This window comes from Glandiceps talaboti, chromosome 19, assembly GCF_964340395.1.
Source record: "Glandiceps talaboti chromosome 19, keGlaTala1.1, whole genome shotgun sequence".
NCBI lineage: Eukaryota > Metazoa > Hemichordata > Enteropneusta > Spengelidae > Glandiceps > Glandiceps talaboti.
Window position 1 is genome coordinate 4,347,399 of NC_135567.1, and position 13,562 is coordinate 4,360,960.

General features: G+C 33.7%; 1 protein-coding gene across 1 annotated transcript in view; it reads right to left on the reverse strand.

Moving 5' to 3' along the window:
- LOC144450371 (uncharacterized) overlaps positions 1–13,562 on the reverse strand; it is a 191,433-nt gene that overhangs the window by 78,570 nt on the left and 99,301 nt on the right. The window contains exon 3 of the mRNA XM_078140974.1: positions 10,266–10,367. Within this exon, the coding sequence (XP_077997100.1) occupies positions 10,266–10,367 (102 nt within the window). The remainder of the gene's footprint in view (positions 1–10,265; positions 10,368–13,562) is intronic.

Genomic DNA, 13,562 nt, shown 5'->3' on the forward strand with positions numbered 1-13,562 from the left:
TGTATGTACAATGTACTACAATTACTCTGTTTACAATTCACTTTCCTGTATGTACAATGTACTACAATTACTCTGTTTACAATTCACTTTCCTGTATGTACAGTGTACTACAATTACTCTGTTTACAATTCACTTTCTTGTATGTGCAGTGTACTACAATTACTCTGTTTACAATTCACTTTCCTGTATGTACAGTGTACTACAATTACTCTGTTTACAATTCACTTTCCTGTATGTACAGTGTACTACAATTACTCTGTTTACAATTCACTTTCCTGTATGTACAGTGTACTACAATTACTCTGTTTACAATTCACTTCTTGTATGTACAATGTACTACAATTACTCTGTTTACAATTCACTTTCCTGTATGTGCAGTGTACTACAATTACTCTGTTTACAATTCACTTTCCTGTATGTACAGTGTACTACAATTACTCTGTTTACAATTCACTTTCCTGTATGTACAATGTACTACAATTACTCTGTTTACAATTCACTTTCCTGTATGTACAATGTACTACAATTACTCTGTTTACAATTCACTTTCCTGTATGTACAATGTACTACAATTACTCTGTTTACAATTCACTTTCTTGTATGTACAGTGTACTACAATTACTCTGTTTACAATTCACTTTCCTGTATGTACAGTGTACTACAATTACTCTGTTTACAATTCACTTTCCTGTATGTACAGTGTACTACAATTACTCTGTTTACAATTCACTTTCTTGTATGTACAATGTACTACAATTACTCTGTTTACAATTCACTTTCCTGTATGTACAATGTACTACAATTACTCTGTTTACAATTCACTTTCCTGTATGTACAGTGTACTACAATTACTCTGTTTACAATTCACTTTCTGTATGTACAATGTACTACAATTACTCTGTTTACAATTCACTTCTTGTATGTACAGTGTACTACAATTACTCTGTTTACAATTCACTTTCCTGTATGTACAATGTACTACAATTACTCTGTTTACAATTCACTTTCCTGTATGTACAATGTACTACAATTACTCTGTTTACAATTCACTTTCCTGTATGTACAGTGTACTACAATTACTCTGTTTACAATTCACTTTCCTGTATGTACAATGTACTACAATTACTCTGTTTACAATTCACTTCTTGTATGTACAGTGTACTACAATTACTCTGTTTACAATTCACTTTCTTGTATGTACAATGTACTACAATTACTCTATTTACAATTCACTTTCCTGTATGTACAGTGTACTACAATTACTCTGTTTACAATTCACTTTCCTGTATGTACAATGTACTACAATTACTCTGTTTACAATTCACTTTCCTGTATGTACAATGTACTACAATTACTCTGTTTACAATTCACTTTCCTGTATGTACAGTGTACTACAATTACTCTGTTTACAATTCACTTTCTGTATGTACAATGTACTACAATTACTCTGTTTACAATTCACTTCTTGTATGTACAGTGTACTACAATTACTCTGTTTACAATTCACTTTCCTGTATGTACAATGTACTACAATTACTCTGTTTACAATTCACTTTCTTGTATGTACAGTGTACTACAATTACTCTGTTTACAATTCACTTTCCTGTATGTGCAGTGTACTACAATTACTCTGTTTACAATTCACTTTCTGTATGTACAGTGTACTACAATTACTCTGTTTACAATTCACTTCTTGTATGTACAATGTACTACAATTAATCTGTTTACAATTTTTTCCTCTTTTGCCAAAATAGACTTGGTCTGTGTGTTTTGTGTTTTTGTAGAAAATACCTCCAATGGTGTTGTAGAACAACTGTATTTAGCTGTTGCTATGGGGTTGTCTTGTTGTTAGGCATATTTGCATACAATTTTGGAACCTTTATTAACTTCCCTGCCCTTCCCACTTTTCATCTTTCCAATATAAACGATCATTTAGTTGTTTCTATGGGCCGGGCCTGGTCTTTTTGCTAGGTATATCTGCATACATATTTGAATCTGCATTCACTTTAATACCTACCAATCCCTGTTTTGTTTCATTCATAATGTGTTCAACCATAACTGAAGAATAACACTTCCAGAAACATCCCCAGTAAGTTTTCAACCCATTCACCTTGCAGTTTCAGTTTCAAGATACATTTGTAAGTTTTCACCAAAATTGACATTTTTAGACCTAATTTTCACATCATTGATGGGATCATCATGTTTTGACCAATTCTTAATATAAACACACTGAAAAATGTTCCAATCAATTTCAGCCCAATATCCTCAGCAGTTTTGGAATTAAAGATTTTTTACCAAAAAATACACATTTTAGACATAATTTTCACATCATTGATGATCACATTTTATGAACAATTCTTAGTTTAAACAACACTACGAATGTTCCCATCAAATTTGACACCAATCTGCCCAGTAACACACACACACACACACACACACACACACACACACACACACACACTTTGCCATGCCTGTATCACTACTGAACCTAAGAAGCTCAGTTGTGCTAAAAAAGATTTGCTAAAAAGATGGTACATTTTTTTAAACAAATACTAACAAAATACCCATTTCTCATCCATACAGGATTAGTTATGTTATGTACAAAGTGTTTTTCAGCAATCATTATGAACATCAGATCACAAACAAATCTCCATATAATTCCTGATTATTGACATTAAAACTACACTAGCTCTATTTTTTCTAATCAAAACAATCAACAATTTATACGTATAAATCTGTTGAATAACTTATCAAATGAGATTGCACTTGTTAATTTGTGGGTATGTATGTAGTATAATAACGTTGGGGGTGCTGATAATCTGGACCATCAAATATTGTAATTGTATTTTATTCTGTGCACACTTATACATATATGTACACATAAATGTTTACTGGGGTGTCAAAATAGCAGCAATGGCATTGTAGCACAACTGTATTTAGCCATTTCTATGAACGTGGTCTGGTTGCTAGGCATATTTGCATACATTTTTTGAATCTGCATTTGTTTACCTACCATCCCTGTCTTTGTAATATGCATCGTTATTTCACTGTTGCTAAGGGTGTGGTTATGGTTGCTAGGGCCAAATGTTTAAAAAATGTTATCAACAATAACTGCAGAATAACACCTCCAGAAACATCCCCAATATGTTTCAACCCAATTCACCAAGTAGTTTCGGTGCTTGAGATTTCTGCACATGCAGATCCCTACATTCCCATGAAATTTAAGCTTAATCTGGTAGAAAAAAGACACATTTTTAGCCCTAATTTGCATAATATCATTGATGGAATCACCATGTGAAAAATTCTTATAAATAATCTAACCACCTTTAAGAATGTTCCCACCAAATTTTAGACCTATCTGCCTAGTACTTTTTGAGTTTAAGTTTTTTCACCAAAAATCACATTTTTTACCCAAATCACAGCGGTAATGAGATCATTTTGTCTTAAACAATTTCCCAACTAGACACCCAAGGTAATTGAAAAACCAAATATCATAGCAATCAGTTCAGCAGTTTTTGACTTTAAGTTGTTTACACATACAAACACACAAACACACACACAGACAGACACACACACAGACAGACAGAGACTGACAGACAGACAGACAGACAGACAGACAGACAGACACTTAAATAGTGATGCCTATAGCACTATTGAACCTTATCAGTTCAGTTGTGCTAAAAGATCTAATGAGTGTTCTTTAGCACCATAATGTTTATTTAAATGAATTTCAATTTTTAAAACTATATACAATAGAATCCAGTTGTCCTGAAACAAAGCATTCTGTCTTGACAAAAATATTATTCATATTGCAACATGTCACTGTCAGTCACAGAAAAAATCCTACCAACATTACTACTTTTGGTACATTTCTTTCTATGAGATACCAGTATTTAAGCAGATCATCACCAACTAAGTATATATTGTTACTCCATGTATGTTGACAATCTAAGACATTGGTAACCTATGCAAAAAAACATTGGTTCACTACATTGTAGATGATGAAATGTAGTAATTCTAGTATAAATGTTGACATCCTAGATGATAAATTTGTAGCATAGTAAGATTTTGTGTTGAACCACACATTGTTCTGTTTTAGGTTAACTGGTTTCTATTGTAACTTAAGACATTGTACAATTTTGATGAATGTCTTTGTCAGAACATATAACTGATGACATTCAGTTCACAATTCTAAAAGTTGTCCACAAAACAAGTGTAAATTGTGTATCCTCACTCACTACCTCTACATGTTATTAATGATGTGTCATCAACATGTTCCCTCACAACACTTTTTGACATCAGGATGTACCTAAAGCAAATGTACAGTTAGTTCCCCTCATGTTTGCTGCTGACAACTGTATGGCATATAGTAAATGAATTGTCAGTTGTGAGGAGAGAATTTGGTCTTACAGAAGTGGCTGGCTTGGAATCTATATGTTGTAGGTTCGAGCCCATCGCTGTTGTTTGTTTCTGAGTGGCTAAAGTCATTGGGCAAGATTTGAACCATGCATGTGCTTCAGTCACCCCAGCTGTATAATTGGGGACCTGGTAAGATAGAGGTTGCAGTTTGAGTGCTTTAAACCTATGCACTTATAAAGGCTGTAATGGAATGTATGCTCCCCAGGGAGTTGAGGAAGTATAAAGGGCCGTTGTGCCACTATAGATCCATGCTAGGGGTAATCATTTTAAAGCGAGAATCAATCATGTATTGTGTAATAAATATAGTTTAGGTATTGGTTAATATGTATTACTGATTAGGTACCCCAAAAATGGAGACGTGGTATTAGAGATGTAGGTGATGAATAAAATAAATTAGCAGATGCAGTCTCCATGCTAGCTAGCTAGGTTTCATGTGTAGTTCAGTGGTGGCATTGCAAATTCTATGCATATCATTTGCTTGTTTAATTGATCACACTTTTCATGAGCACAAGACACAAACATGTACAGTATGATGAGTGTGTAGAAACAATGATACAAAAAATACCAATGGTAAAATTATTTTAAAGGCCAAGGGAACATAAAAAGTATGACGTGTTACAAAATGACCAAATATCGTAAAATGAATTTTAAAATGTAAACATTGTTTGTAAAAAATAATCATCTCGTTGATTTCATTCTTTGTCAGCACGAGAAGTATAAGGGACCGGTCAGTTTCTTCGGCCGGGGGGGGAGGGGGGTGGATTGGTAGGGGCCCAGGTCACCCTGTTTTTGAAATTGGCAGTAGGGGGGGTCATGCTGTTTGTCGTTGTGTTTTAGATTGTGATGGAAGAAAAACATCCTTTCTACAATGGCATATAGCCTTGTCTGAAATGTGGTACATGTCAATATTTGTTCTTGTCCCTGTTTCTTACATGAATTCTTTAACATTATTATTAGTTCAAACCTAACTATACATTTTCATATACATTGTACATGTACCTGTATTACCTAGCTACCACACTAGTTACAGAACATGTCATGTAAATGGTTGGCTGTTTCACATTCAATGCTTCACTTATATTACAGTTTGGGGCAAAAGTGAACTTGAAGGTTTCGTAATGGCAATTTTCATAGATAGTTTATAAATGAAGTTAATCTAAATTGTTCTACTCGTCATGTTATTGACACTACAAATCACCACATCTCATCAGATTCCAGTTACTATTATACACTAGGTATGACCACCTAAAGTTCTCTAACATACCGGTGACTTTATTAGACATGCAATATTAATGCCCCTATATACTAATGTTACGTGTGATATGAGAAACTCATTTAAAAACGTTTTACGTTAGCTTTTCGAAGCTTGGAAATATTACCTCAAAGGTTATGAATAACCTAAACATTGCCTTAGTATCTCAAGCAAAAAACTCCAGATCTGCCAGGGGGAAAACCCCAAGGACTCCCTCACCCCCAGAGGTCACTCATACATTCAACCAACAATCAGATGCACCAACAACCTTTTTACTGTCATAATGGTATTAAACTTTTCTTAAATATTTCCACCCTCTTCTAATTTGATATGAAATTGTCTTTTTAAGATCTGAAACGTTTGCCAAGATAGTCTAAAATTGCCTTAAAATCCAAATCTCTCCTACCAATGCTTTTAACATGTTGATGTTGTCTTGTAAGGCTTGGAAATTATTGTCTGAAAGGGTCTAAATAGTCTCAAAATTGACTTTTCATAGTTAAAAACCTCCAGGGCTTCTAGGGGGAGACCCTATAGGACCCCCCCCCCTCACATGAGTTGTACACATCCTAGTCTCAAGATCTTCCCCTACCTCTTACTGTCAAGATCCTATCAAACTATATTTCAAAAATATTTCAACCTTATGTAGTTGCATTTTACATGTTGGTGCTGTCTTGTAAAGCTTGGAAATTATTTTCTGAAAATGTCTGAATAGTCTCAAAATTGACTTTTCAGAATTAAAAACCTCCTGGGCTTCTAGGGGGAGACCCCCTAGGACCCCCATAAGAGATGTACATATTCCCTTCTAAAGCTTTCCCGGCCCCCTACCTTACACTGCCAGGATGCTATTAAACTCCTTTTCGAATGTATTTACCCTGTGTAGTCAATAATTATAATTATGATAGTGCTAACCCGGGATCTTATAAAGTAGATGCAAGACAGTCAAGCAGTCCACACTGAGTCACGATAAAAGAATACCTGTCATGTGAATATTATATATGGGGGGGGGGGTCATCATGTTTTAGAATTAAGTGATGGGGGTGTCAGCCTGTTTTTGTTTTTACAGATAGGGGGGGTCAGTGACTTTTTGTGGGCCCGATTTAAGAATTTACCGCCCTCCCCCCCAGGCTGGAGAAACTGACCAGTCCCTAAGAGTTTGCAAAATTTCAATAAACACAATAAAAACACCTAGACCATTTGAACTCTTATGTAGAAAGCATATCTAATTTGATTGCCTTGAGAGGTGATAATAAAAGTATACATAATGAGATGAGGACTGCCTCAGACACAGCCCCCCCCCCCCTATGAGACTGAATGGAGACATGTTTTAAAAGGAATTAGTTGCAACAAATATTTACCTCTGTGATTGAATGAAGAAATGGTTTAAAACAAATTAGTGACAACAAAGTGATACTAAAGAGTGTGTCGATCACATAAAGGAAATGACTGGATTTTGGTAATTGAATGGGAAATTAAAATTCATGGTCAAAGGTCGAGGTCTGAAAAGTAAGTTTACACCAATTACATTGTAATGTAGGGATAGACTCTTAAAGTTGAATGAAGTCTCCACTTATTAAAGCTTTTGACTTTTGCAGTAAATCATGATTGTCCATGTATATTCATTAAAAGTTATGTAAACACCAAAAGTAATGCATGCACACTTCATTTCTCTGCTTCTCTTGTTCTACATTACATTAATTTTAAACATACATGCTACAGACTCTATGCAAAACACAGTTTGATTTTGATAATTCAACTAACAGGTCAGGGTCAAAGGTCACTTTCTTTCAACAGAACTTGCAAGTGATTATATGGGCTTACACACTTGAATGGATGTTCTTTGTATTGAAGTTTTTATGTTATGCAACTTAATATATTGATTTATTACTCAAAATATGGCCACCATTCATTAAAAAGTTATATGAGCACTATAAAAATTATCCTTGTGTATATTTGTCTTCTGCTATATTAACGATGGACATGATTTAAAAGAAACTGGCAACAAATAAATATGACAAAGTGATAGTTGTGCAATAGGCAATAAATGGCTGAATTTTGATAATTGACCTTGAAGGTTATCAAGGTGAAAGGTCAATATCTTAAAAGAAAGCTTGTACCTGATAATAAAAGGGGTAGACACTTGAATGGAGTCTCTATGTATGATAGTTTTTAGTTATGTCATAAATATTGATTTTAAACTACTAATATGGTTGCCATTCAATCAAATTTGCATATGTTGGAAAAAAAATGATGTGCATATGTACCATATGACCTGTCATATTTTTTGGCAGGTTTGAAAGAAATTGGACATGTCATCTCTGTGAAATAACATATTACAGATGCACGGTCAACAGGATGGATGGACAGACAGATGGATGAAGGGAGGGATGAATACATGTAGAGACTGCCGGACGGATAGAACCCACTCTAATAGCCCCCCTTCACAGGACTGCATATAAGGATGGCACCTTCGGCTGTATGTAAAATATTGACATCACAAATTGCAAAGTGGTTATTTACTTGTTTCATACTGTAAACTGTTTTATACAACAAAATAAAATTTTACAAAATGCTGTTTTGTACACTTCTTTATTCAGAGGTAGGTCAGAATATCATCCCTTGGCCACGTTTTGGGATGATATCACGAACATACTGACAGAATGTGAAATATTTGGCAGGATGGCAGAAATTACCTGAGAGACCAAGTTGAGTGTATATTTCTGCTATCCTGTCAAAAGATTGTGTGGTTGTATATATCTCCCCCACCCCCTAAAATATTATGCACCCTAATTTGATGTTGCTCTCTAAAATATCAATCTGTGAAACCATTGTTCACAAAAGCTGTTGCTAGGTATATTTGCATACATTTTTAGAATATTTGTTCATTTGTCTATTAATCCCTGTCCCCCACCCCTAAAATCTCCCCCAACAAGTTTTTGTGAAAGCAGCCTTAATATCAAACTGTAAGCTTTATTGAAAAGAAGTATCATCCAAACACACAAACAGACCTAGTAGAAGTGAGCCACCAATGCAATGGTTGTGAGTTGTGTACCAATTTTTTAAAGTACCCCCCCCCCCCCTCAACACAGCCCAAAATGTTGAAGTACATTTTAAACAGCATATAAGTTTGGTAGTTTTTTTTTACAATACATGCACACATACATACATACATACATACATATAAACATACATACATAAAATGTACATACATACATACATACATACATACATACATACATACATACATACATACATACATACATACATACATACATACAAACATACATACATACATACATACATACATACATACATACATACATACATACATACATACATACATACATACTTTTTGGACTTCCATGTGCTCTCCTTCCAGAATGTGTATAATGAAAATGTCATTTTCAACAACATCACTCTTATCATCATCATCAGAACAATCTCTCCTTCAAGTAAATCTGAGTTTGAACTATATGTATCTGTATCATCATTCTCACTGTGATTATCACTGTTTTCAAATAACACATTACTCCCACTATCAATATTGATAATAATGTATCTATTTACTTATACTTAATATATTTAGGCAAAGTTTAAAAGTTAAAAAAAAGTTCATTTCTCTTTTTTTTCTATGATAGTTAATATGCCAAATATTATCATTTGTTACACATTTAGCAGCTGGTGTTCTCACCATTTCTAGAATGGACCAAAAACAGCAAGTGCCATTCAACTTTTACGTTGATATATTATTTTGTATGTGCAATTTGAAGGATCAACAACATTTAACAACAAGACATATGGCAGCAGTGATTTTTCAAACTGTACTCCAAACTTTGGAATGGCTTACCACAAGAAATTTGTCAGTCATCAAATCTGGAGACTTTTTAGGACAAATTGAAAGCACATCTCTTCAAACTAGCATATTGTGTGGATTGAACCTTTCAAGTGCCATTAAACAGAACTTATCTTTTGTAATCTGACACTATGGTTGAAAATAACTGACCACCTATTGAAAGGTTAATTTTACCATGTATGAGGAGTCATGAAGTCAATTTATTTTTCAGGTAATCACCCCCCCCCCCCCGACCAACATTATTATTTCAGATACCCCCAAGCCATGCACATTTTTTCGAGAAACCACCCCCCCCCCCACCCTATAATAAGTTTTTGTGAAAGCAGCCTTAATATCAAATTGTAAGCTTTATTGAAAAGAAGTATCATCCAAACACACAAACAGACCTAGTAGAAGTGAGCCACCAATGCAATGGTTGTGAGTTGTGTGTTTCTGAACTTTCTTTTACGTCTGTTCATATTGCTTGAATATAGTTGTAAATTAACTTTGAATAAACAAGGGTAATCCCCTAGGCTAATCACATCTCTAGTCTGTTACAAAAACATGTCAAAATATAACTCAATATCTATAAAATCTTTTTGTAAGGGGAGCTGATTTTTTTATGAAAATATGCCAGTACTTACCTGATCAAGTCAAATTATTGTAAAAATATTCTCTGAAAAAATCAATTGACCTCACATTGGGATGTGTGTATATGTCACAGAGTAGATAAATAAGATATTAGTTCATCTAAAATCAACTTACTGTTGTACTGACTGCATTTACTTGGGCCCCAGCTTCCAGCAACAATTTACAGATATCCAAATGCCCTAGTGCAGCTCCATGATGTAGACTTGTCATGTTGACCTATAATTAAAAGACACATTATGTATTAATCCTCCTGTTATAATATTGCAATGTATTATATCAATAATATGTGTAAAATTACTTGAAATGTTTCCCAAGTCTTATTATTATTATTATATATATAGATTGGTTAATGTTCACATAGAAAAAACTATGTATTTAAAATTTGACGTTATTTGTATTTATTACATGTAATGTGTACTGTAAAAGTATTTATTTTGATAAAATACCTGTCAGAATTCATAATAAGAATTAATGATATTTTTGGTAAAATCACAAACATTCCTAGACATGCACCTTAATAATATTCCTTGCCATACTGTGTTCAAAATGGTCAAATGTGTCAATCACGGTACCATGTTCTGTGTGGTTCTTAACGCATATTGTTACAGTGAACTTGTTCTTCTAAAAAAATAGATTCTGTCATTTACATGACATCACATTGTTTGGAACCAGAAAAAACATTTGGGTATAATAATGTATCTGTTAAAACATTTGCGATTTGTTCTGTGGTCCAAACTCTGTCATCAAAACTAAGTACATGTCATACAGATTCTTGTTTGTATTCAACCATTAACCTTCTGGTACATGTCCATTACAATGAGTGTGTAGAATCAATGATACAAAAAATACTTATGGTCAAATCATTTTAAAGGCAGATGGAACACTACAAGCATGACGTGTACAATGATATTTTAAGCATACCAAATATCATAAGATAAATTTTAGACGTAAGTATTATTTACACACACACACACACACACACACACACACACACAGACACACACACATTTCACCATGCCTATAGCACTGCCAACTCTAGTTATTCCATGTTACAGAGAAATATCTTACTTAAAGACATCAAATTGGAATGAGTGTTTCATAGGAACTAGCTTAATTTGCAAAAAAATCATAGTGAATTAAGAGCAAAAAATGTTTGTTTTCAGTGAGTTGTTTTTTGATAATGACCAAGAAAAGAACTATAAACATGAATATAAATGTGCATAAATCAGAAAATTCAAAATGTTTTGCTACATTTAAAAAAAAAATCCTTATTTCTGAAAAATAACATGTTATTTGACAGCTCAATCATGAGAATAAAGTGCTCTTGTCAGAACATAACTACAATGCCCATTACTGAAAATGGTATTTTGCCAAATGTTACAAGAATTGTATGATGGAAGAAGAATTCAGAAGTCAGACCTCTTTTGGAAACGTCTGGAAGAATATTACTGTCTTGGAAAACTAGTAATTGTAAGAAAAAACACTGTATAACTTCACAAGTTTCTTGGTAAATTCTCAAGAGAATGTATAAAAATGCCAAGATACCTTCTGACTTCATGCATGACTGTGCTCCTCATCAGAAACTAACTATGACAGCAATCTCTGCTGTAATGTCTACATGTGAATATGAAGAACTTCCAAAATTACTATTTTCTTGCAATTCTGGTAGTAGCTTAGACAACAATTTCCAACACAAGAATCGTTATATTATGAAAACGTTTCTTTAATTTGAGTAGTATAAGAACTGATGGGACCAGCACCTTTGCTAGAAAACACAATACATGGAATGTCATGACTTGAGTGTTAATGTCTGAGAGTATCGTATCCTGGAAGTGTGCGCTTCCCATCAGTTCTTATACTACTATAGGAGGCTGAAAGGTGGGACTTTCGTAGGGAAGTATTTTTTTTTCTTGGGTGGAGAAGGGAAGGGAGAATACAATAATATCTATTATCAGATTATATGGGAGAATAATAGAAAGGATTCGGGGGGGGGGGGGCTCTGAAACCCTTTCATAAGTTTCAAAATAATTCCCTAAAAAAAGTCCTGAGTTTGGGGTCACTATCAGAATATCAATAATTTCTAGGATCACAATTTCTGGGAAGAATTGGGGGCGAAAAAATAAGTCATGAGTTATAAGTTATGATATTTTTAGGTAATCTTTTTTAAAGGGTTTTGGGGGTCCAACCCAGATATGCAGAAACACAAATCGTACTTCACATTACTTTTTATAGTGAAGGCTCGTTAACATTGGATTCTGCTTCCTAAGATTTGTTTTCTCTCTCAATTTTAAATTTTGTGATGCCAGCCATTTTTAATTTGACTGATATATGCAAATGTATTCCAATTTTTAGAAGAGCTTCCAGCTAAAATCAATTAGCAGGTGCTGAGAAACAATCATGCCAAATTTGGCACCTTTATGTAAATGATTTCCCATAATTATAGCTGTTTTCAATGGTAATAATGTCATTGGGAATGTTATCCATATACCTGGAACATAAATACATATATTCTAAAAAAGCTTCCAGGATAAAATCAATAAATTAATCTTAAGCATGATTCATGACAACATTATTGTTTTTCAGTTGGTTATTTTGCTGAAACATGATTTTTCAAGGTTGATGGCGATTATTTTGAATTTTACTGATTTATGCAAATATTCAGGTGGACTCCTGTGCTCAAATCAATAAATAGATCCTTAAGAACATTCATGTCATATTTGGTGCTTTTATCCGGCATGTAACAATCAAGTTGCTAAGTCACCTGACTATTGTGCATACGAATATTCGATGCTCCTTTTTGCAGAAAAATAAGGGCGTCTTGCACGTTATTTATAAAAACTAACAAACAATTTAGTAATCTGAGAATTTTTGGAGAATGATACAATCTCACCATAACAATAATAACATAATAATAATAATAGTAACAATGTGATGCAAGGATGTTTTATTTCACCAAGAAATGCTTTGGATTAGAGAATTAATTGTTCCAGCAACAGCAGAGTATGAACCATTTAGAGAAGGAATTGTTCCGGGTCAACATAATCTTTGTAAATGATCTATTTAAAGTACATTTGATTTTACCATTTGATGCATACAACTGTTCAGGTCAAAATAAGAACAAAAGTGTCTTACAGTATTTTAGATATCGTTGTAGTAAAGGGATGCATGAAGATATCCAATACCATTTTATGGAAGTTGGTCATCCTTAATGTATTATGTGATTCTGTCTTTGGTAAGATAAGTCAGTTGTACAGGAGGAATGATAACTATAGTACAGCTATGTCATGTTGTAAATATGAGTTCAAAGGTCAACTCTTCTAGGCCTTATACAACTCAAACTACAACTAATGATGGTCAGAATGAATCAAATTATCAGTTGGAGGGAGTGGTGGGATGAGTAAAAAGTATATG